The 25,009-nt window shown below is 38.7% G+C and overlaps 2 protein-coding genes and 1 long non-coding RNA gene across 7 annotated transcripts in view; 1 reads left to right on the plus strand and 2 right to left on the minus strand.

Annotated features, from left to right (window-relative positions):
• Positions 1-376: 376 nt before the first annotated feature.
• Positions 377-2,797, minus strand: LOC145729980 (uncharacterized). Of its 2 annotated transcripts, none has more exons than XM_081980988.1 (6): positions 2,546-2,797; positions 2,296-2,491; positions 1,923-2,248; positions 1,701-1,854; positions 1,293-1,648; positions 377-1,236 (listed from the first exon to the last, which is right to left on the minus strand). In XM_081980988.1, exons 1-6 carry the CDS (start codon positions 2,641-2,643, stop codon positions 501-503), a joined length of 1,866 nt encoding a protein of 621 aa, XP_081837114.1. In that variant the 5' UTR covers positions 2,644-2,797; the 3' UTR covers positions 377-500. The 2 variants fall into 2 exon arrangements, with proteins under 2 accessions (XP_081837114.1, XP_081837113.1); XM_081980987.1 differs by having other exon boundaries at positions 1,701-1,869.
• A 100-nt stretch (positions 2,798-2,897) lies between these two features.
• On the minus strand, positions 2,898-24,341 carry LOC145729972 (uncharacterized). 3 transcript variants are annotated; one of them, XM_081980974.1, is made up of 9 exons: positions 24,114-24,341; positions 19,851-22,920; positions 19,650-19,795; positions 14,809-14,957; positions 13,232-13,318; positions 12,783-12,969; positions 12,538-12,730; positions 10,252-10,498; positions 2,898-10,199 (listed from the first exon to the last, which is right to left on the minus strand). In XM_081980974.1, the coding sequence occupies exons 2-9, from the start codon at positions 22,890-22,892 to the stop codon at positions 3,373-3,375; spliced, it is 10,878 nt and encodes a 3,625-aa protein (XP_081837100.1). In that variant the 5' UTR covers positions 22,893-22,920; positions 24,114-24,341; the 3' UTR covers positions 2,898-3,372. The 3 variants fall into 3 exon arrangements, with proteins under 3 accessions (XP_081837100.1, XP_081837099.1, XP_081837101.1); XM_081980973.1 differs by lacking the exon at positions 24,114-24,341 and adding an exon at positions 23,969-24,061; XM_081980975.1 differs by lacking the exon at positions 24,114-24,341 and having other exon boundaries at positions 2,898-9,515; positions 9,603-10,199; positions 19,851-23,051.
• LOC145729994 (uncharacterized) overlaps positions 14,681-25,009 on the plus strand; it is a 29,431-nt gene continuing 19,102 nt past the window's right edge. Inside the window, exon 1 of one of the 2 annotated variants that reach the window (XR_014178492.1) lies at positions 14,681-14,780. This is a non-coding gene — a long non-coding RNA (uncharacterized LOC145729994). Of the gene's footprint in view, positions 14,781-16,583; positions 16,686-25,009 lie in introns of those variants that run through there. The other variant, XR_014178493.1, reaches the window with a different exon arrangement.

Consider the following 25,009-nt stretch of genomic DNA (forward strand, 5'->3'; position numbering starts at 1 on the left):
GACTTCTTTCAGGTTATGGGATAGGAAATTCAATGAGAAGTCCAAAAATGTCAGTCATTCTCTCACTCCAAGTGGGTTTGATAAGCAACTTTGTCTCTGACTGTCAACTGGTGCCCAGAAAGTTGCAAAAATCAGTTTTGAAAAGATTTCTTGCCGTATTCAATACAAAACGAGTTTCTGAGTTATTTTAACAGTGGTCACGTGACTACTTAGCTAAATTATCCTCTAAAAACCACGTGAGATCTGTCACTAATGTCAAAACAGTCAAATTGGAATGGTTTTTTCTAATTTGGTATTCATACAACTCTACTGTAAAGACATTGGATTGTTACTTTACATTTTTCTAGTTTTTAAATGTAAATTAAAACAATAAATATCACTCGTAAATAAGTATATGGTACATGTAGACGTAACCTATACATTTTATATGTAAATTAATATTGGTACACAGCAACGATCACATTATCACAGAGCACTTTTATGCTTATTCATTTAATCTTCTAAGACACTCTCTTGACTCTTTTTAATCTGACCAACTCGTCTCCTTCGAAGTTTTCCGGTTCGGCACCGAACAAATCGTTTTCAGACATGTCGATGAGCGTTAGAGGTCTTCCACCAACTTGGGTCATCCGCTTTTGGCGTATTTTGGGTAGCATACTTCTCTGTCTGACCGCTACCAAGTGGTCGAGCACTGGCCCACCTCCATGGAGTGCCACCAAGTCCAGGAATCCGCTCCGTTTTTTTCGAAACGAATTCACCCAATCCGAGTTGTCTTTAGTGATTTTGTAGCTTTCCGGATGTAAATCCAGCTTGTATTTTCCATCCTCCAGGTGGGATGCGGCACGTTTCTGTTCCGGTTTTGAGGAGTCCTTGGCAGATTTAAAATCTTCTTGGTGGATTTGGTTAACTCCGGAGTGGAGTTTTATTGGTGCCCCATTGAAGTACACAAATTCGGACCCATCTAGTGCGCCTAAGTACGTTTTGGGTTTGCCGCATTTGCAGTCTTTACCAGATTCACATTTACAGGACCTTTTGTCCCTAACATCTTCAAAGTCTTCGAAATCGTATTCATCATTTGATACTTCCAGTAAATTACGACTTAAGTAATTTTCTGTTGATGGATCAACACTGCGTCTGCGTCGTACATGAGGAACAGGATTTTCATCCCCTACTATAACAGGATTTAGATCACTGGTCTCTTCTTCCACTAAAGTGTTAATGATGTTTCTTTTCCGCCTGTCAAACAATCTTCAGTGAAAACTTGAGTAAAAAATAGTTAAACTGGAACAAACCTCTGGGCTTTGCCTTCATCTTCATCTAACTCTTCTTTGTCCTCATTGACTTCCTCATTATTGTTGGCTTTAAGCTTATCAATTTCACTTCTAACTTCCTCCTTGATCTTTTGCAGTCTTTCCTTGATTCTCTTCTCCATCTGTTCTTCTATATCATCTGAAGCTCGTTTCTCTCTTTCTTTATCATCTTCTTTGTCCTGTGATTGTTTCAGCTGATTCATATACTCGTCGATCACTTTTTCCTCGTTTAACGATTTGGGTTCCGGATACTGAATCATTTCGTAGTGTTTCGTTGTTGATTTACCGTCGTTTGATCGTTTAGCTGGCTTTGGTTTAGAATCTTCACCGTTGTCAACCTAAGGTTGGACACTACCAAGTACATATCATGTGACACTATAGTTCTGGTACCTTAATTAAGTTGATTTTATTAGTTCCATGTTCCAAATTTTCATCTTCTATAAGTTCAGCGTCTCGTTTGTCCAAATGAGGTTCTTCAATTAGACCCATGTCGTGCAGTATGCTTCTTAGTTCCAAATTTGCTGCCTCGTCATTGTTTCGAACTCTAGATAATGCGGAACTAATAATAATATTAATCAATAACTTCATAAGCTGGAAACACTTTACACTTACTTTAAAGAGCTTAGGTGTTTGTCGTTGAATAGGGGACGCTTTTTGGTGAGTTTGGTTTCGCGTTTTTCCAAAGCTCGGGCTTTTTGGTTTTCCTTTTCGACTTTTGTGTCAATTTTAAACTTGGCGAAGATGTAGGGATACTTTTCGTCAGCAAACCCCACCAAATCGTCATTTTGGCTTGGGGTATCCTCATCAAATTCAGTAATTTCCCTCTTTTTGGAGTCTTGTTCACTAGACTCATCATCCATCCTTTCAACCGGGCTCACATCTACTGGAATGCTTTCATCGGTGTGAATCGGCAGTAATTGGTAAGAATCATGGAAATGCTAAACGAAAACTTTTAACTTTGTCTAAGGAAGGGCATTTTACTTGCCTGCAAGATTCCTACAGGTTCTTCCTGTTTGTACATAATAGCAAATTTCCTTTGATTGTCTTGTAGACTAGACCGTCCTCTTCTAGCATGTTTCTTTATGTGATCGTCTTTGTTGTGCCTGAAACTGTGATGGTGCGTTTCGTGTAATTCGGCTGACTCATCAGAGTTTTCATCATTTTGGTCGGCCTCATTTTCACTAAAAAAAAACACTTTTACCAAACTTTGCCAACACCTACTAGCGGTAGCTTACCTATCAATTTGGATACGTTCGGATAAAGTCTTCGAAAAGGCACCGGGTATAATAAATAACGCGATACTTATGTGTATAATGAAGACATGCAGGTTCATATTATAATATAAACCAAAAATCGTAAAACGATAGCAATAATGACATGTCTTTTAACGCATGTTTCAATTTATGACAACTCTTGTCAAAGCCAAAACTACCACGGGTATTTAAATACCTGATGATTATGTTCTGTCAATTATTAGGTTAAATAGCCTTTTATTATAACGTTTCGATAAATTTTGCCTACCATCATCAGGGCTTAATAATCGACTTTATGGGAGTGTGGGATGCTACGATAATAAAACCATGAATATTTATAAAAAGTACATTTTTATTTGCGTCATTTACTTATTTACAAATCCCTAAACACCCGGCAGCGATAAGTACCCCTATTCGAGGGTGTTTTACATTGAGATTGAAAAATTCCCGTCCAAATTTCAGTACTTTTGTCCCAGCAAAAGCGTTTTGGACGTAAAACAAAAAAAAAAAAAGGAAATGAAAATAAATAAATAACCAAAAATATGTAAATTTTATTGGGTTTTACACCTAAAGGCAAGCTAAAAAAAAAAAAATGTTACACGCTTCTAACGAATATAAAAAAAGCATAAAACCCAGATACCGTAAGCTGATAACGCAACTAAGAATAAATTATAAAATATTTATTAGAAAAATAATATTAATAACAGTATAACAAAATTATCACAATGTTAGAAACTGGTTAGATAATTTAAAAAAAAATTAAACAGTCATCATTGTTCACTATATTCTAGGGAATGCTTATTTTAAAGCTACTTGGTGACAATAGGCATGTAGAATTTGTGAGACTTAGTATCTCTGGTATGTACAAAAGGTCCTTTAGGAGCGTCAACCAACACGGCAGGACAAGGCCCCACGTTCCTAGGAGCATATTCCTTTTTATACGAAGTGACCACATGCACATTACTATCTCCTAAGGTGATGTTCGAAACGTTTGATCTCCTGGTGACTCTTTCCACCTTCTGAATGTTTTGTTGCTTGGTAAACTCTCCGTAAGACTTCGCTTCGGATTGACCATAGAAGTGACCTCCTACAGACAGATTGTCTTTGCGGATAATCTTTTGGGGCCTCTCCACCACTTGGTAAGCGGTCGAAGATTGCAGGCTACGCCTGTTGGCATTACTGGCTGCTTCCTGGTGGGAACGATGCATGGAACTTAGACTGTGCCTTTCCGTGTTCACAACAGTTCTACCTTGGTCGTGGATGTTGCACACTGATTTACGCATATCTAAAGCTGAAGAGCTGGTGGCGTGCAAGGCTTCGGTGGAAGTGTGATGGCCTTTGCGATGCAGTATTTGATTGTTGATTTCCTCGGAGCTTACGGTGCTCTTCCGGTGATGATGGTCGCGTTTTTCCAAGTTGGTTTGACTCGACGAGTGGATGATGTTGTTTTGGATGTGGCGTTGACGGTTTTCCACCTGGGTGTTTGATTGGTGCACGTGAGTTTGCGATGATGATTTTTGAATTTCATTTACAGCTTGTCCACTTTGTCTTGTCACCGTTTTAGTGGTTTTTACTGTAGTGCCGTCTGCTAAAGTTTTGACGTCAGTGGAAACATTCACTTCCTTTTTACCTGTTCTGCGAACATCTCCATTTGTTACTACTTGATTTGTATCTACTTGATCTACAATCTTCTTGTCTACTTGATTCACAATCTTTTTGTCCACTTGATCCACAATTTTTCTATCCACTTTTCTAGTGTATGTATTGTAATTGGTCTGATTAGTGGTTTGCATTGTGGTTTTATCGTCACCAAGAGTGATGTGACTTTCCATGTGTCTTCGTTTGTCCACCACCATCCTTTCAGGAGTTTTTCTAGTAGGGGTTTTTTCAAAGGTTTCCCTGCTAGTGGTTACTGTCTCCATTTTACCACTTCCAACCTTCAAATGGTCTTCATGCTTCCTCACCTCAGCCCGTTCACCTCGTACAACTGTGTACTGTGATTTAGCCATAGTAGTGTCCTGGAACTCTCCAGTCATCTTCAAGTTATCTTGTGGCTTTTTAACTGGCGCTCTTTCCCCTCTCGTTGGCTTGAAATCTTCTCTACTCTTTGGAGTACCAGTAAAATCACCTTCAGGCTTCAAATTGTCGGGATGTTTAACGATATCTGCTCGTTCGCCAGGTCCATATTTAGGTTTTTCCGGTGTTTCAAACGCTCCTTCAGGACGCAAATTGTCTTGGGGCCTCTTTGGAGTTGGTCGTTCACCTGGTTGGTATCCTGGTTTGTGAGGCCTGTCAAAGTCACCTTCAGGTCTGAGATTGTCCGCGTGTCTAATAGGTGTGCGTCTCTCACCAGGTCCTATAGGAACAGGAGTATGTTTCTCAAAGTCTCCCTCAGGACGTAGATTGTCTTGTGGTTTTTTAGGAGTAGGACGTTCAGCTGGTTGGAAGCCTGGTTTCTGCGGTCTGTCAAACTCACCCTCTGGATGCAAGTTGTCTCCGTGTCTAATCGGACTTCTACGTTCACCAGGTCCGATTTTATTGGGGGTAGGCCGCTCAAATTCCCCTTCTGGTCGTAGATTGTCTTGGGGCTTTTTCGGTGTTGGTCGTTCTGCAGGTTGATATCCAGGTTTGGAGGGTCGTTCAAAGTCACCCTCCGGCCTAAGGTTGTCATGCTGTCTAATTGGAGTTCGTCGTTCTCCAGGTCCAATTTTACTAGGAGTAGGTCTTTCAAACTCTCCTTCTGGTTTCAGGTTGTCCTGTGGTTTCTTGGGAGTAGGACGTTCAGCTGGTTGGAATCCTGGTTTTTCCGGTCTGTCAAAGTCGCCTTCAGGTTTTAAGTTGTCGTCGTGTCTAATAGGCTTTCTGCGTTCTCCAGGTCCCACTTTAGTTGGTGTGGGACGCTCAAAGTCACCCTCGAGTTTCAGGTTATCCTCGTGTCTGATCACTTCGGTTTTTTCTGTCCTAGTCGTAAACTCATCACGTTTTCTGTATTCATTAAATTCGCCCTCCATTCGAAGATTATCTTGGCGTATCACCACTTCAGCCCTTTCACCCTTCACCACTCTGTAGTCATCCCTGGATCTTTGATCAATAAACTCACCCTCAATCTTCAAATTGTCCTCGTGCTTGACCACTTGAGACCTTTCAGCCCTAACCTCTTTGTAATCATCACGTGTCCTTTTATCAGTAAACTCCCCTTCCATACGTAGATTGTCTTCGTGTCGCACAACTTCAGAACGTTCACCCTTAACCACTCTGTAGTCATCCCTGGTGCGGGTGTCGATAAATTTACCCTCCATACGTAAATTGTCTTCGTGACGCACTACATCAACACGTTCACCCCTAGTGACTTTGTAATCATCGCGCCTGGATACTTCCATGCTGCCTTCTGATCGTAAATTGTCTTCGTGTTTGATAGGTTTACGTAGTTCTGCTGGGCCGACTTCTTTGATTTCGGGTCTTTCAAACTCGCCTTCAGGATGTAAGTTGTCCTCTGGTCTTTTTTGTTTCGGTCTTTCAGCCGGGATGAACTTCTCGGGAGTGCGTTTTTCGAATTCACCTTCTGGATGGAGGTTATCTGAAGGTTTAACAGGTGAAGGACGTTCAGCTGGTTGGTATTTTGGTTTGTCTGGGCGCTCAAAGTCACCTTCAGGTCGTAAATTGTCTCCGTGTTTAATAGGTGTTCTACGTTCTCCAGGACCCACTTTAGTGGGAGTTGGACGTTCAAACTCTCCTTCAGGTCTGAGGTTATCCTCAGGTCTCTTCTGCTTGGGTCTTTCGGCAGGAACGAACTTTTCTGGGGTTCGTTTTTCAAACTCTCCCTCTGGGTGTAAGTTATCAGAAGGTTTAACAGGTGAAGGACGTTCAGCTGGTTGGTATTTTGGTTTGTCTGGGCGCTCAAAGTCACCTTCAGGCCTTAAATTGTCTCCGTGCTTAATAGGTGATCTACGTTCGCCAGGACCGACTTTAGTTGGGGTAGGGCGTTCAAACTCTCCTTCTGGATGTAGATTGTCTTCAGGACGTTTTTGTTTCGGTCTTTCAGCTGGAATGAATTTGTCTGGAGTACGTTTTTCAAATTCACCTTCTGGGTGTAGGTTATCAGAAGGTTTAACTGGAGTGGGACGTTCTGCTGGTTGATACTTGGGTTTCTCGGGACGTTCAAAGTCTCCTTCGGGTCTAAGGTTGTCTCCATGCTTAATCGGAGTTCTGCGCTCACCAGGACCAACCTTAGTAGGAGTAGGTCTCTCAAACTCTCCCTCTGGGCGCAGATTGTCTTCTGGACGTTTCTGCTTTGGTCTTTCAGCTGGAATGAATTTGTCTGGAGTACGTTTTTCAAATTCACCTTCTGGGTGGAGGTTGTCTGAAGGTTTTACAGGAGACGGACGTTCTGCTGGTTGGTATTTCGGTTTCTCTGGACGTTCAAACTCACCTTCAGGTCTGAGATTATCACCATGCTTAATTGGAGATCTACGTTCTCCTGGACCAATCTTAGTCGGAGTAGGTCTTTCAAAGTCACCTTCAGGACGAAGATTATCTTCAGGTCTCTTTTGCTTAGGTCTTTCGGCCGGGACAAACTTCTCTGGAGTTCTTTTTTCAAATTCTCCTTCTGGGTGGAGATTGTCTGAAGGTTTAACCGGAGTTGGACGTTCGGCAGGTTGATATTTAGGTTTTTCTGGGCGTTCAAAGTCTCCTTCAGGTCTCAAGTTGTCTCCGTGTTTAATTGGTGATCTTCGTTCACCAGGCCCAACTTTAGTTGGAGTAGGTCTTTCAAACTCTCCTTCAGGTCTAAGATTGTCTTCGGGTCTTTTTTGTTTAGGTCTTTCAGCAGGGACGAACTTCTCTGGGGTTCGTTTTTCAAACTCACCTTCTGGATGCAGGTTGTCGGAAGGTTTGACGGGTGATGGACGTTCTGCAGGTTGATATTTTGGTTTTTCTGGGCGCTCAAAGTCTCCCTCAGGTCTGAGGTTATCCCCATGCTTAATGGGAGATCTGCGCTCACCAGGACCAACTTTAGTTGGAGTTGGACGTTCAAACTCTCCTTCAGGACGCAAATTATCTTCTGGTCTCTTTTGTTTAGGGCGTTCTGCTGGAATAAACTTCTCAGGAGTGCGTTTTTCAAAGTCTCCCTCTGGGTGTAGGTTATCAGACGGTTTAACTGGAGGTGGGCGTTCTGCTGGTTGATATTTTGGTTTTTCTGGGCGCTCAAAATCTCCTTCAGGTCTCAAGTTGTCTCCGTGTTTAATTGGTGATCTTCGTTCACCAGGCCCAACCTTAGTAGGAGTAGGTCTTTCAAACTCTCCTTCAGGACGCAAATTATCTTCTGGTCTCTTTTGTTTAGGGCGTTCTGCTGGAATAAATTTCTCAGGAGTGCGTTTCTCAAATTCTCCTTCTGGATGGAGGTTATCTGAAGGTTTGACAGGTGAAGGACGTTCTGCAGATTGATATTTTGGTTTCTCCGGACGTTCGAAGTCTCCCTCAGGTCTGAGGTTATCCCCATGCTTAATGGGAGATCTGCGCTCACCAGGACCTACTTTAGTTGGGGTAGGACGTTCAAACTCTCCTTCAGGACGCAAATTATCTTCTGGTCTCTTTTGTTTAGGGCGTTCTGCAGGGATGAACTTCTCTGGAGTGCGTTTTTCAAATTCTCCTTCTGGTCTCAGATTGTCAGAAGGTTTCACTGGAGTTGGACGTTCTGCTGGTTGATATTTTGATTTCTCCGGACGTTCGAAGTCTCCCTCAGGTCTGAGGTTATCCCCATGCTTAATGGGAGATCTGCGCTCACCAGGACCTACTTTAGTTGGAGTAGGACGTTCAAATTCTCCTTCTGGTCGCAGATTATCTTCTGGGCGTTTTTGTTTAGGCCGTTCTGCAGGGATAAACTTCTCTGGAGTGCGTTTCTCAAACTCTCCTTCTGGTCTCAGATTGTCAGATGGTTTAACTGGAGTTGGACGTTCTGCTGGTTGATATTTTGATTTCTCCGGACGTTCGAAGTCTCCCTCAGGTCTGAGGTTATCCCCATGCTTAATGGGAGATCTGCGCTCACCAGGACCTACTTTAGTTGGGGTAGGACGTTCAAACTCTCCTTCAGGACGCAAGTTGTCTTCAGGTCTTTTCTGTTTAGGTCGTTCTGCTGGGACAAACTTCTCTGGAGTGCGCTTTTCAAACTCTCCTTCTGGTCTTAAATTATCTGAAGGTTTGACAAGTGAAGGACGTTCTGCTGATTGATATTTAGGTCTTTCAGGACGTTCGAACTCTCCCTCAGGACGTAGATTATCATCATGTCTGACTGGTTTAGGACGATCAGCTGGGACATACTCAGGTTTATCAGGAATATCAAAGTTTCCTTCGGGTCTCAAGTTATCCACTGGTCGTTTTTGTTTAGGACGATCAGCTGGTACAAACTTTTCGGGAGTGCGCTTCTCGAATTCACCTTCTGGGCGGAGATTGTCAGATGGTTTTACCGGAGTAGGACGTTCACCAGGTCGGTATTTGGGTTTTTCTGGACGTTCAAAGCCTCCTTCAGGTCTAAGATTATCTTCTGGGCGGATTTGTTGTGGTCGTTCAGCTGGCCGGTATTCCGGACGATGAGGACGCTCAAAATCACCTTCAGGTCGAAGATTGTCATCAGGACGTACTTGTTTCGGACGTTCTGCCGGAACAAACTTATCGGGGGTGCGTTTCTCGAATTCACCTTCTGGGCGGAGATTGTCAGATGGTTTTACAGGTGAGGGTCTTTCTCCGGGTTTGAATTTTGGTTTTTCAGGGCGTTCAAAGTCACCTTCAGGTCTCAAGTTGTCTTCGGGACGTTTTTGTTTTGGTCGTTCAGCAGGCACAAACTTATCAGGTCGACGTTTTTCAAACTCACCCTCAGGACGTAAATTGTCTTCAGGTCTCTTCTGAACTGGTCTTTCGGCAGGACGAAATTGAGGTTTTTCGGGACGTTCAAAGTCACCTTCAGGTCTGAGGTTGTCGTGATGTTTGATGGGCGTTGGACGGTCAGCAGGTCGATATTCTGGTCTCTCCGGTCGTTCAAAATCACCTTCTGGTCTTAGATTGTCTTCGGGTTTTTTCGGACTTGGGCGTTCTCCTGGTTTGTATTTTGGTTTTTGTGGACGCTCAAAATCTCCTTCTGGGCGTAGATTGTCGTGGGGCTTTTTGGGAGTTGGACGTTCCGCTAATTTAGGAACGTAATCTTCTCTAGATTTGGGGGTGCCTTCAAACGGACCTTCCGGTCTTAAATTGTCTCGGTGAATCACCACGGTTTGTCTGACGTCTTTAGTATCGAAGGATTTGTAGACATCGTTGCTGGTTGTGGTTACTTCAGTGTTCTGAGTGGAGTAGAACTTTTCTACATCGTCTTTAGTCCAGGTTCTTCGGCGTCTGTCCACTTGCGGAGTTTTCTCTGTATATTCTACAGTGGTGGAGGTGTCAAACGTCATGTCACCTTCGACCGTTAAATTGTCACTACGTCTTTGTATAGTGGTGCGTTCCACTGTGTTGCTATAATCCACAAATTCAGATTTGTTAGTCGTGTCCGAAATGAATTCTCCTTCCACTTTGGTGAAAGTGTTGCGCCTAACTGGGCTTGGTCTTGGTACTAACTCTCCGGTGAAGTCAACTTTACTCGTGGTGATGTCTAGAATAAATCACGTTAAAACCACCCCTAACAGTATTATAGTTTCACTAACCAGTAAATTCGCCACCAAAAGTAATGTTGTCTTCGTGACGCACAATTTCAGCCCGATCTCCTTTAATCACCCTGTAGTCTTCTACGGTGCGTTTAACGAATTCTCCTTCTGGTTTGAGGTTGTCTTGCGGTTTTTTAGCTACTGGTCTTTCAGCAGGTTGAAATCCCGGTTTTTCTGGTCGCTCAAAGTCTCCTTCAGGACGTAAATTGTCTTCTGGTCGTTTTTGCTTCGGTCGTTCTGCAGGCACCTACATATAGAAGAATAGAAAATAAATATATTTTTGCAACAAGCAATAAACCACTCAAATGTCATGTTCTTTTAGTAGCTTCCATGTGGATTCAACATTGTTCCAAATGTGGTAGATTCAAAAGTTACACAAAATAATGTTTTTGATCTTAATAACCAAAATACAGGGTGGTCCAGTTTTAAATGTCAATAATTCACCAATCCATAGCCAATTAAAATTCATTATGCCATTTTCCTGAAAAGTGCTTCCTAAGGAAAATAGAGCCCTTCAAATTTCTGTTTAAAAAAACGTTTTTTTTTTGTCATAACTGTCAGACCGTTGGAGCAATATTGATCAAATTTGGAACAAGCACTTTATTACACGTTATTACGATCAAAGACCCAAAACTAACCCAACCCAACTTTAAAATTGTCTTGGAAACGGAAAAATCACTTAAGAAGTTTAAAAAATATTATTGTAGCCAGTTTTCATAGTTTCCAGACAAACTGAAAGACTTTAGTTTTGAAAATTGACTTTTCATGCAAATCGAGAGACTTTAATACTAAAAATTGACTTGTAGACATAAAAACTACTTTTTCAAGAATTTGCTACTACAAATTCATACATTTAAACCTTAAAAATTGACTTGAACCCCAAAATGTGACTGAACTAATGAAAAGTGACACCAGAAGCTTAAAATTTGCATTTGAAGTAAGTTTTCATAATTTGAAGACAAATTTCAATATTTTAGACTTGAAAATAGTCTTAGATGCAGAACATTGACATTAGATTCATGAAAACTGTCTTAAAAATTAACTTTTCGTGCTTTTTACTTTGCTTTTCATTTTCATCGAATTCTGGACTATTTTTAGTGCTTCAAAACTGCTTTCAGCTTGGAAAATCGAGTTTCAAGACTATCTTCACCAAGTTATTGACATAGCAAACTTAAAAAACAATTTGTACATTCTTCATAGACTTAAAATGGCATTCCAAGCTTTGTCACTATTAAATCGACTCCTAGACACCTCAGTGCTAAAAATTCGGGTATTTCTTAATAAACTAGACTGTTTTTAGTGTTTTAAGGCTGTTTTCAGTGCCTCAAATCGAGTTTCAAGACTATCTTTACAAAGTTTTTGACGTATCAGGCCTAAAAGCCAGTTTGTCCACTGACCATAATCTTGAAAATGTTATTTCAAGCTTCTTCACTATTAAATTGACTTCTACACTCATAGGTGCAATAAATTGTAGCATCTCTAAGAAATTCAGACTGTTTTTAGTGATTTTAAGACTGAAAAATCGAGTTTAAGACTATTTCCAAAAGTCAAGTTTCTTCAGTAATAAAAGTAAAAAATTTTGGTACCAAATGCTACAATAATAGTTTTGAGAACTAATTTTTAGAAATAAAATTGTCCGAAAATTTAATTTACTTCTAGACTTGTTGTCCAGCCCAGAAAATTCAGTTGTACACCAATTAAAGTCTTGAAAATATACTTTTGGACTCTTTAGTCGTAGTAAAGTCAGTTCTAGCATTAAAAGTCAACTTTTATATTATTTTTAGTAGTAAAAAATGAGTTTCATGCACAATACAATCTTTGTCTTGATTTCCGAACTTTTTTTAGTTCTTGAATGCCAGTTTCAGACACTCAACCAGGATGGCAGTCTGAGAAAGCGAATCATAAGACCATTCCTAATAGTAAAAAAGTTTTTAACGTTTTTCAGAAAAATGACATAATGCAAGTCAACTTATTTTTTGATTAGCTATCAAATGGTGAATTATTGACACTTAAAACTGGACCACCCTGTAGAATAACTTGAAACAATAACTTTTATTGAAAATGTTAAAGAAAAGTCAGTTTTAGGTGGGTTTCCACAAGTTTTACGACTTCAGGCATAGTGGAACCATAGACAACAAGAAAAGAAGAGGAAAATAAAAGAAAGTTGAAACATTTCTGCTAAACTAACTAAATCCTAAATCTATCTTCACTTCACAGCAGCTTTTGATCTTATTCTGAGTGAGACTTTTTGACTGAGTGAACTTTTAAAAAATAATACCTACTCACCCATTTTTCAGGTTCAGGTACCTCAAAATCGCCTTCAGGCTTCAAATTATCTTTAGGCTTCTTTTGTTGAGGCCTTTCAGCTGGTCGGTATCCGGGTTTTTCGGGTCGTTCGAAATCCCCTTCGGGTCGTAAATTGTCGTTGGGTTTTCGTACTGGAGCACGGTCGCCCGGTCGCCACTCTTCCGGTTTAGGCCTAAAATTTCGTTTTCAACTAGGAACAATTGAATGAAAGTAGAGGACCAAACCTTTCAAAATCGCCCTCGGGACGTAAGTTGTCCTGGGGTTTGGTAGGACTGGGACGCTCGCCCGGACGATAACCAGGTTTTTCGGGTACTTGAAACTCGCCCTCTGGTTTCAGGTTGTCTTGGGGCTTTTTGACGGGGGCACGGTCTCCCGGTTTCCATTCTTCTGGTCGACGTTTTTCAAAATCACCTGTCGAATGGTAAATTAGCAATATGAAACAGATTTACATTGCAGAACCGATAAAACATAAAATATTGATAAATACATTAGTGTTTTTTGCTGTTCGTAAATCGAATTTAGTAATTGCTGTTTCCTTTGAAATGTCAATGTTTTATTTTTAGGTAAATTACGGCCAGAACTTATGTGTAGTAAAAGTTGTATTGATTATTGCTAGAATATTAGTCATAAAACTGAATTTCCAGGCAGCATAAGCATTACAAATGAAATTTACCTTCTGGCCGAAGATTGTCTTGGGGCTTCTTGACTGGAGCCCTATCACCGGGTCGCCATTGTTCCGGTTCCCTTTTAACGAATTCACCTAAAAAAAAAAATTATTATAATTTTGAAAAACTTAAGTAACACTTTAAAAAATTAGTTTTTATAATTTGGAATAGAAAGCATTACCATAAATATAAATATTTTTCAAATTTCGGTTAACTTTTATATTTGTAGAGTAGAAGGACTAGTAGGTGTATAGGTTCGAAGCTAGAGAGCATTGCTATACCGTTTCAATGACGTTTAATAGAAAAGGATACACATACACTATAGTTGGAAAACGGCATAAAGTAGCTGGGTTTATACAGCGCAGAATGCATAACCTAGAAAGTTGGCTTTACAGTAATGCCTACTGTCGTTTATACAGCGCACAATACCGCATAGAAAGTTTATAATTTTTAACTTTCTATTGTTTCAATTCTTATGCGAAAACAGCTGTACGCGTGCGCAAATTTTGTAATGTCATATTTTGACATCCGCCGTCCGTCATTGTATTCTGTTATTGTTTTGCTTATGAATTGTGGATTTGGATTGTTCAAGAATTGTGACAACAAATAATATATCAAAAAATACACGTGTTAATTCCGCCAAGCCAAGAATGAAATGATTTTTCTTTGTGCCTTATCCTCCTTATCTGTGCTTGACATGATTGACAAATGGCAAGGCGACCATAGAAAAACCGTGTAACGGACAGAGAAACGTAGGTAATTGCATGCGCGGGATAAAGACAGAAAACGAAAAAAATATCAAGTAGGCCATATTTTTAGCTCGCTGTTGCCAAACGCCGTAAGTATTCAATACCCTCGACAAACTTACTTACGGCGTTTGGCAACAGCGCGCTAAAAATATGGCCTACTCGATATTTTTTCGTTTTCTGTCTTTCTCCCGCGCATGCAATTACCTACGTTTCTCTGTCCGTTACACGGTTTTCCTATGGTCGCTTTTGGATTTACAACACCTGTATAAAAACCAAAAAGAAACCCTTGACACTGGTAATTTCTTGTGCAATGTTATGCATTAAGTTATGCAATGTCCGCTGTATAAACAAACCCAGCTTAACAACATAACAAACTTGCTTCTTCCTTCCCTACAAGGCGATCTCTTCATTCATTGGACAATAACTTACTACGTCACACTGGCGGGCCTTTTTAAATAATGTAGTTTTTAAGAGATTATTTTCAAAAATAAAAAGCAGGTGTATTCTTTTTTAAGTTGTTCTCCTTAAATATGAAATTAAATTCTTTAAATAATACATTTTAATGTTAGGATAATGCTGATGATGGCATACTAAGCCAAAACTTTCTAAAAAACCCTAAAACACAATCTCTTTTTCCTGGTGAATTAACCTGGATTCTACACATATAATAAAGTAATTTTATCTATTTCTGAATCATATTGTTTTTATCACGTAAGAATATCAGTTCCTACGTCAGTTTACGATGGAGTCTCGCTTGGTGCATTGAAATTTTTAAATAAATACTGTGTGTAATAATGACATTTTTTAGGTAAGCAATTTGTAATTAATTTCCATACCTTCGGGACGCAAATGATCTTGGGGTTTCTTAATGGGGAACCGGTCACCCTTGGTGGCATTGTATTCGTCCTTTGGTTGAGCGTAAATGGGCCCTTGGGGGTGTAAGTGATCGTTGTAATCATCAGGGTTATGCGGGCAACTGTGACGTCTGAAATCAAAAATTACTTATTACATATCAAGGTGGGTTAGCCCTTCATTAATATCAATACATATTTTATTAGCTAAAACTCGAAACCAGTTGACCTACTTTTAGTACTTTTTGGCAAGAGTTTTTGGGCCGAGGCCATCAACATTTTCCGCAGTCATTCAGTGGTAATTAACTTCAGTAATGCCCTTAAAGAGCCTCTAAAATTAACTTGAAAAATAATACCTTTTTCGTCTTCTTCGTTTCTTAATCTGTTGCACAGTTCGTTTCAAAAATAGATTCATAAACAGATGCGACCGTAGGCGGTGAAGTCAATAACCGAACAACAAAAAGCTTTTTCAACATCAATCATCTATTCACTGCAATGGAATTAGGGATGAAAATGCGATTTTTCGCACTAACAGGTCACGTGCTATGTCCGGGAGACCGGTACGAAGCGTCGCGACGCCGATAGCTTTTGTTCAACCCTTTGCGTCCTACTGCCGGCTGTTTTTACCCTTGCAAAAGTTGTACTAAAGCTAATTCCAGATTTAATAGTATTGTACTGAGGGTTTGCTTTAATGTACTGTCTAAAAAAAAAATATGTAAATCTTTAGGGTGTTTTTAGTTCATTTTTGGATTAATAAGTAAAATGTCAGGTGATATTTAATTCTTAATAAATTCCTTATCAACTTTCCTTGCAGATGAAAAAATACACTTTTCAATAGAAAACCAAATCTAAATCTAGTGCCACATAAGAAAGTCTCTTGTTTAAATGGCTTATTAAATATTGATCAAATAACTGTACTGTCTTCAGTATATTTGTACTGACTGGATCAACTCTAATGTGCCCTGGTGGTAGTGTCGATCACCTCCATTGACACGATGCCCTACTAAACAGTATTAAGGGTGATTTTCCCTTTAAAGCTCCCACTACACCCCCATAAGCTATTAGGAACAGTTTTAATCAACTGATTAAGTCCTTAAGGTATAAGGACCCTAACTTTTGAGTCCACGATCGTTAAATTCTTAATCACCCTTTATCTAGTTCTATTTCTAAGTTTCCAATTAAATTCCAGTAGTTGGAAGGTCGTTTCGTCTAGGTCGAACACGATTTCGATCTGACCGTTATTATTCGATTGTCTTGGTTTTTTTTTTCTGTTCTTCAGTCAATTTTACCTCTAAAATATATGTTTGTATGATAGCTAGATGGACATATATTAAGCAATGTTTCTTAGTGTTTTTCTTTCCCAGTAGGATTTTTCAGTATTTTTTCGTACCTCAATCACAAGAAAATTCTTATTACCAGAACTAAAATTTAATTTGCAAACATTGACTTGCATTTTGCATAAATTAATCCGTATTTGTTGTATTGCACTTTTAGAGATTCTTATCATTTTGTCAATGTTTACCTTAATCTAGCGTAATCAATTATTGTTTTAACTGATTTGACTGAACTAACTGAACTTTGCACCTAAAATCTCGCCCACTTAAATTTTAAGCCTGATGATAACACAATATAGAAACGTTTTGAGAAAAAATCTGGTTTATGGGTGTTAAGCAGTATATTTGTTTTTTTAACCTGTTCCCGTAAGGCCCACGAGTTTCTGTATTATATTGCAATGGCCTTCTTTTGTTTTTTTTTTGTAGTTACAGACCCACATTTAACGCCCACAACTACCCATGCAACCCAGAATTTACGTACCATGACTAATATGCCAAAGATGTTTGTCTTTTGTTGGTGTGTAGTAAGTAAGTGTTAAATCATTAAAGGGTGTGCCATTCAATTATTAAGATACATAGAAATACAATTATCACAATCATAGAAAAATCAGAATTATTATTGAGTTCCTGACAGATGGTGAATGCGCCTACTGTATAGCCTAAATTTCAACTTGGGGGAACTAGACAAGTTGGTGACACACATTAGATGTATTTAAAAGCCACAAATCAAACAATCGTGTCAGTAGGAGATTAGTATTAGACTGTTCGACAAACAGTTTAAACCAACAGTAGTGCTGGTTTTAATTATACTTACTGTATTAAAAAACAGTTCATTTCTATCACAAACAATGCTTTAAAATCTATTTGGTGCAGACAATAAATTCAACCTTTCAAGGTGATCATATTGAAAAAGACACATTCCTTCACAAACAGTATTTTTTCAATTAAACTAATTGGTTTCTAACAACTTTTAACGAGAAAATGATGAGTCTTTGGTGGGTTATTACTTGAATTGCCATCACCTACAAGAATTTGTCCGACTTCCTGATGATTAAAAAATTGTTCTGGACGTAAACGTTTCGACATTTTAACGATTTCATCTCGACCATAAAAAGCCATAAATCGTTACCCAACAAGGTTGTCTTCAACTGCAAAGAGCTCGCATAAGTTAAACTTAAGGTCGCCGCTCGTTCTGGCCTTATTTGGATGGTACCAAGTACGGTATCCCAGTACCGTTTCGCGATGCTAATCCCATTTTTCTGTTCTCGTCAGCATTGACTCAAAATAGGTCACGTTCGAGTTCCAGTCAAAACAAATTTTTCACGATAATTATTGCAAAAGTACCGATAATGCTTGATTTGTGAAAGTCTTTCAAAACGTTTTAAAACCTGTAAATATTAGCGGAAATATACAGGTGTTCGCACGCCTAAATTTACATTGTGGGAAAATATGTATATTGGTTTAACAGAGCAAAGTCCTAGATTGTTTTTTGTTTGTTAGGAATGAATTGATTGGTTCTAGAAGTCGAGTCAATTAGGTTCAATAAAAACTTTTAAATTAAAAGGTTATCAAAGGTGACCATTTTGTTGTTTTGCAGATATTCAGCTGTAGTTCAGACATGAAACTATATACTAAAAGACACTAGAAAATTACCATTAATTCTGAAGTGTAGTTTCTCCGAATGTTACATTGAACAGACGTACTTGGTAATTAATGCTTAGTGGGTCATTGAAAGTGAATTTATTACAGATGCAAGGCACATGTAAAGATTGAAGGAGGTTGTTTTGGGCGTAGCAGTTATAACCAAAATTGGTTTGGGATTATGTAAATTAAACGGACAGGGTATAGACGCCCTTAATCAGGTTTTATCCTACAAGCAGAATAAATGAGAAATTTGTAAAAAATTCAGTCAACAACTATTTTACTAGTTTTAGCTTTCTTCCTAATTGCCATCCTTGAAGGTGCATTTATTTAAACAAATTATGGTAATTTACTTTTTAGATTACAGATCAAATCATACTCACTGGAAAACTTAAACTTGACCGAAAAAAACCGTCTATTTTGGCCTTAATCTACAACCACAAACTAATGCGATATTGTTGGAAATTATCAAACCGTAAATCCGCTTCAGGTTATCTTATTTACGTATTATAATTATATACATTACGTCAAATTATTGGTAAAATATCATCAGTTGCACAAAATCGACCTTTACAAAGCCTCGTCATGGTTATTTTAAAATATAAACTGCCGATAAAATTAAAACTGTTTTGTTTGTAAATAGAAATGTGTGATTTGGCGCTGAGAGGCAAACGAGTTTTGATTGACCCTAGGAACCGTTAGTTATTATAAAATCATAAATGATTTGGCACCATGACCCATCAAAATGAACTACTTTTTAAAAAATGTTTTTAAACTACTGACAAGGTCAAGTTTATTAAGCGAGTTCTAGGTTTACAAGCAATTTTTGATTAATCGATGCAAGGCAAACTCGTTAACTATGAAGCTTTAATTTAAAGAATCCCCATTCTCATAGGTTATTGCTGGCAAGGAATCGATTGGATTTTCTATGTTTTCCTAACGGTGTATCGGTAACTGGGACCAAAATTTCCTTTTTTGATGTTATAATAATGCGGTTAACATGACTGTCTGTATTTTACAAATTTTCTGAGGTTCACCAACCTTTCGAAATTTTGATAGAAAAACTAAAATGTGAAATAAATATACAATGAATGAATTTACTGTTAATGAGAATATTTTTTTATAGTGAAATCTTCGTCATGTTGCTATTTATCCACTCAGAGAGAACTAAAGATAATTAGTTTACTAACATTAAATTGATAAACATCTGTGGATTAAGTGCATGAGAGAAAAACCGCAACTATTGTGCTAGAATGTTAGAAAATGCAATATTGCAATTATTTTTTTACAGTGGACGTGACATTTCCTACAACAACTCTAATTGTTTTAGCATAATTGGAAATTAGTACACACCACAAAAACAAAATTGAATCAATGTTATTATAACAATTACTAGAAGGGGAACCGCCTTCCCAGAACCGGTGTTAAATCGAAATGACCATAGAACGAGTTTTTACCTTACGCCTAACCTTCTTATTAAATTGGCAAATAACAAGATTTTTATTTTAGCCGATGATGTCATGATCGGTTCAGGTACCGCGGTACCGCTTCCATTCCAACGTTTTTGTTCAGAATTTATATTAACCTTAATACTGAATGGTACTTTCCTATTGATGATATCAGAATGCTCTTGTTAATCAAATTCAGATAAACTGTTTATCAATTTTTTTTTTAAACCGAACATTGAAGTGAAGTGTGTTAACCAAAATTTTTGATTAAGTGACATTCTTAATTAAAGAGAAACTTTTGTATAGAACAAACTAATGCAGATAGGGGTTACGTCATTGTTATTTTTTAGTGGTTTAGACAATTTTTTTAAACAACTCAAAAAAGTAAACAACAAACACTTACCCACAAGTACACAATTCGCAAATGCACTGTTCCTTAAGCGGTACCCGAACCTTGGCAGGTTCCGGCTTCTCCTTGATCGTCTTCACGATATTAATCACCTTATTGTCGGTGACCTTTTTGATGTTTGTGATATTTTCCACTTCGTTCTGAAAACCCCCATTTCAACAGTAAAAACCACAACCAATTTCGAATTCAACTTACGATATCCTTGATATCCACAATGTTTTCCTGGATGATGGTTTTGTTGACTTGATCTACTGAATCAACAATTTTAACGTCTTTGACTATCTTCGTGTCCGATGTGGTCGATAATTTCTGTTTTGTGGACTGCTGATCCACTTTGATGTCACTGCTTTTTAAATCGGTCACATGAGTCACAGTCTTATCATCTATCAGTTTGATATTGGTAGGCCCTTCAGGTTTAGAGCTGTCCCATTTGTCGTGGGTGGCGTAATGTTCTTTGGAAGTTTGGTGGTCCTCGAAAGTCTGAGAGTCTTTGGTGACTGACGTTTTTGAGTCGGAGAACTTGGACACTGACTCGTAGGTTTCTACGGTGGTTTTCGAGTCTGTTGTGGGCAAAGTTACCACGGTAGGTCCTGGTTTAGTTGGTACCACTTTTTGCCCGTCAACTATGATAAAAGTTTGATCGAGAATGTTGGTACTATCCTTGGATACTTTGTCAGTGAACTGGTTGACCGTTTCTTGAATTTCTGTAGTTAAAAAGTCTGTAGGTCCTTTTGGCATGGGGGATTTCCCTGCAGGAGTTTTCTTTGTAGGCTTATTGCCAGCAACTGGTTTATCTTGGTCTTTTTTTGTAGGCTTTCCCGCAGCTTGGTCTCCAGGTTTTTTGGTTTTGTCTTGAGGTTGCTCGTAGACAAATTTGCCATTCCATCCAGTTTTTCCGTACAGTCGATCATTGGAATAAATCACATCGGTGGTGTCCATGGTATGATCCTTCAGAATTCTACCGGCTGTTCCAATGGTGTTTTGGGTGGCCTTGCTGTCGTAGGTGTTATCCACTAAGGTGTGCTTGGAGTCTACAGTGTGTCCGTAAAAATTCTTGGAGTCGGTAGAAGTCTGGGCTTGTCGAGTTTTGCTAGTTTCGACGTAGTTCTCGTCCACCCAAACTGTGGTTCCTTCGGGTGCTTTCCTACTTGGTGATGGTTCCTTAGAGGGTTTACCCCTTTTGGATGGTGATTCAGTGCGTTTACGTGTAGGCTGTGGGCTGCCTTTTTGAGGTTGTTGAGGCTTCTCGTAGGTAAACGCCCCATTCCAACCGGTTTTTCCGTAGTTTCTGTCATTGGAGTAGATGACATCAGAAGATTCAATGGTGTGATCTTTCAACACTTTTCCAGAAGTCCCAATGGTGTTTTGGGTGGCCTTGCTGTCGTAGGTGTTATCCACTAAGGTGTGCTTGGAGTCTACAGTGTGTCCGTAAAAATTCTTGGAGTCAGTAGAAGTCTGGGCTTGGCGAGTTTTGCTAGTGTCGATGTAGTTCTCGTCCACCCAAACTGTGGTTCCTTCGGGTCCTTTCCTACTTGGTGATGGTTCCTTAGAGGGTTTACCCCTTTTGGATGGTGATTCAGTGCGTTTACGTGTAGGCTGTGGGCTGCCTTTTTGAGGTTGTTGAGGCTTCTCGTAGGTAAACGCCCCATTCCAACCGGTTTTTCCGTAGTTTCTGTCATTGGAGTAGATGACATCAGAGGATTCAATGGTGTGATCTTTCAACACTTTTCCAGAAGTCCCAATGGTGTTCTGGGTGGCTTTACTATCATAAATATTATCCACCACAGTGTGTTTAGAGTCTACGCTATGTCCATAAAAATTCTTAGAGTCGGTTGATGTTTGAGACTGTCGAATTTTGTTAGTATCTACGTAGTTTTCGTCCACCCACACTGTAGACGTGGTTCCTCCAGGTGATGGCTCTTTCAAAGGTGCTGATGTCCTAACTGGTTTATGCTGGGAAGTAGTTTGATCAAGTATCACAGTGCTTCCAGTGGTATTCTGCACAGCCTTGGAATCGTAGACGTTGGAAGACGTTTCTTTAGTGTCTACGCTGTGCTCGTAAAAGTTTTTTGAATCAGTCTTACTCGAAGAGCTTACCTTTTTAGTGCTTGATTTGGAAGTGGTGGGTACTGCATGTGTGTCCACATCTGTGGTAGTTTTGATCACATTCCCTTTAGAGTCGTAGTATGTGTAAGTGGTGGTCACAGTTTCAGTTTGCCCCAGTTGGCTTTTGTCTGTTAGACTCGAAGCTTTGGTGTCCGTATCAATTTTCTCACTAGTAATAAAGTCTTTTGTATGATCTTTTAGGGTGTGCTTGACTTCCTGGCCCAATAATTTCTCTTGGGTTCGACTTTGTTTGGAAGAAACGCTGTCACCCACTTGGTGCACCTCTCGTTCAGATTCGGAGGTAACCCCTTTAGGTTGTTTAAGTTCTGGGACTGCAGAGTCATATTTGCTAGAACTTTCTTTGACTTTCTGTTTAAAATGTACTTCGGGAGTAATGTTGGTGCCACTTTTAGAGGCTAGAAATTCGTTGTTGCTGGATGCCTGTGCATGGCCTGATTCGTGGTGTTTTTTGTCAACGATTCTTTCCTTACCATCCACGATCTCTACGACGTAGCTGCTTGAGGAACTCTTGGCTATTGAGGAGCTTTCTTGGTGTGAGCTTGAGGTGGAACTTTGCTCCACCACTGTATTTTTCTTGCTTACTGGTTCCTCTAAGACAAATTTGCCGTTCCACCCAGAGTCGTTTTTGTTGTAAGTTAGTTTATATTCTTCTCTAGGTTCGGTGACTGTGTAAGTTGATCCAGAGGCACAAGATAAATTAGAAGTTGACTCATTTAGGGTGGAACTGAGTTGCTGAATTTGAGTTGAATGTGAGGTGGACGTTGCTGCTGATGAATCTTGCATTACCACTGCATGTTTATACTCGGTGGATGTGGCTCCAGTATCACCGTAAGTAGTAATTTTTTCCGCCCCCGTGGGTAACATTTCAGTCACCGTGTAACTCACCACGTTAGCGTTGATTGGCAAATGGGAAACGTCCGCGATTCTTAAGCTGGATGCTGAAGAAGATTTGGACAAAACTCCAGTCTCTGACTTATTAGTTTGACTCGAGGACACTTTCTTCGTTGATGATTTTTGTTGCTGTGTGGAGCTAGTCGAAGTGGAAGCTGTAGCTGATGAGCTAGTCGATTTCTTTTTGCTGGTCGTTTTCGTGTTCTTGTTCACAGTCATCGTGTTAATAAGGCACTTAAGGTCCGCACTACGAAAGCAAAATCGAGTTAAGTGTATATGGAATCAAAAAAACAAAACGGTAAAGTAAAAAAGCGCTTGTGTACGGTGCGTTCGCGATCGCGTTCGTTTGAAAAGTAAACTTATAAGCGCCAAAGAATTGCTTCAACAGGTTATACAGCGTTGACCCGTGGGTATGGGGAACGGACTACGTCATTCTATAGCTTCTCCCACGTTCAGTATATCTTATACTTATATGGACAATCTGAGAGGTTGCTTTTTTAATTATTCGTCACTTTCTAGTCTGAATAATGCTGGTTTTGGGGGGGACCGCCTTATGCACCGATTAAGGCTATTTTTCTTCTCGTCCTTTGCGATTCGACTAATAATAACCCGCCAGTTCATTGATTTTGAGTAGAATGAATCTGTGGTGTATTTTTTTTTTACTTACCCACACTGAGTTCAGTATCTATAAATAATGTTACAAATTCATGTTTACGTGACTGATTCTGTTTAGGTTTAATCGCCAAACTAAGCGAATTATTCATTGGCACTAAACAACATACAGAGTTCGACGTAAAGTTGGCCACAGTCAAAATATTAAATGATGATTTTAGCTGGAAATTTCGTAGTACTGGTCATTTTTGTGAGACATTTTGAAATTACAAATTTTCTGACTAATATATAAATCAGGGACAATAATAGAATTATTATAATTTAAATGTTGTGGTAGGTAGAACAGTAAAGTAAATATAAATGTCCTTATTATAATACGAATATATACAGGGTGGAAACTTTTCAGTGTGAAAGAAATTTGAAAAAATATTAAATAACTTTCAGTAATAATACAATCACTTGTGTTACAGGCTCAATAAATTGAAATATTTACAGCCTCAGGTAATCTAGAGATTATGTAAAACCCCAAAATTGCTTACTTTTTAGCTTTGATCTGTTGACTTTATGGAATCTTTTACAAACTCAAATCATTGATACATTAAAGAATGTTCTTACTTTCCCTAAATGTCCCTTATTACCAGCTAAAAGTCAACATAAATTATTTAAATGGACTAAACACTTACTGTTCAAAAATTATTTTCCTGAAAACGTATTCTAAACAAAACTGTCCACACGATAAATTGTTGAAATCCTCGTGTATACTGAATAATTTAGCTGCTTACACACAAAAAAAAAATGATAAGCTTAAGGTTATTTTTATGTACTTACTTGTTGATCCAAAAATCTGCAAACACTCGACTTATCACAATGTCAAGATTCCTGGTCTGTCAGCGGATTGTAATATATCACTTTGTAGAAAAAAATAGCCAAGTGTGTTATTAAAACCGGCTATGTGCAAATAGTAAACTATAAAATTGCTATTAGTGCTAAACAATTTGCACCACATGTAAAGGTACATAACGATGTCTGTGTGTTATGTACTACTCGAACTTGTAAACTGGAAGGTTAAAAATAGTAATGTTCAATAATACTGTTAAGGTAAACCATTATTTGTTAGAACTAAAAAGATCACATAAAACTGATTCTGAAAACTAGTTTGTGCAGTTTTAAGTACCTTTTACAATTACAAAAAAATGAGGATTTAAAGAATTTAGGGTCGGTTATAATCAATAACCGGATAATTTTGGTTCTAGATACTTTACTTAACTGCTCCTGTACTGATTTTCAACCTGTAAGATCAGTTGATATGAAGCTTATTTGCACAATATTAAACAGTATACATTCTTCAACTGAAATTGGTAAATTAAAAGGAAAAAAATTAGAGAGTGTTCTATGATTAACGTGTGTATTAAATTGTAAAATTTAAATGCCATAAAAGTTTACAAAACTACTGGCATTGAACTAATTATAGTATTCGAATTATTTTGACACTTTTTTTTTATAAAGTTTCTTATAGATTAGCATCAGTCTAGTTTCTAGAAAATATCACATTTCTGTTTTTAGTTTAGAACGAATCGAAATTGAATTTGTGCCAGCCTGAACTCTTGAACATAAATCATATTTAATTGCCATCACCAATATAAAATAACAATACTCTAACTGTTTAGCTGAGTAGTATAGGGTTAGAGGTGCTTTTACGACAAATGAAACAAATACAAGTAATA

This window comes from Ips typographus, linkage group LG5, assembly GCF_016097725.1.
Source record: "Ips typographus isolate SLU linkage group LG5, UJ_Ityp_2.0, whole genome shotgun sequence".
Classification (NCBI taxonomy): Eukaryota; Metazoa; Arthropoda; class Insecta; order Coleoptera; family Curculionidae; genus Ips; species Ips typographus.

Excerpts from the sequence above, each read along its gene's own strand:
- LOC145729980 (XM_081980987.1), bottom strand. The coding sequence starts at position 2,643 with ATGAACCTGCATGTCTTCATTATACACATAAGTATCGCGTTATTTATT. Across the intron at positions 2,492-2,545 it reads GAACGTATCCAAATTGATAG|TGAAAATGAGGCCGACCAAA; the intron begins GTAAGCTACCGC and ends GTTTTTTTTTAG. Across the intron at positions 1,870-1,922 it reads AAACACCTAAGCTCTTTAAA|TTCCGCATTATCTAGAGTTC; the intron begins GTAAGTGTAAAG and ends TATTATTATTAG.
- LOC145729972 (XM_081980974.1), bottom strand. The coding sequence starts at position 22,892 with ATGACTGTGAACAAGAACACGAAAACGACCAGCAAAAAGAAATCGACT. Across the intron at positions 12,970-13,231 it reads AGACAATCTTCGGCCAGAAG|GTGATTTTGAAAAACGTCGA; the intron begins GTAAATTTCATT and ends ACCATTCGACAG. Across the intron at positions 10,200-10,251 it reads TTTTGGTGGCGAATTTACTG|ACATCACCACGAGTAAAGTT; the intron begins GTTAGTGAAACT and ends GATTTATTCTAG.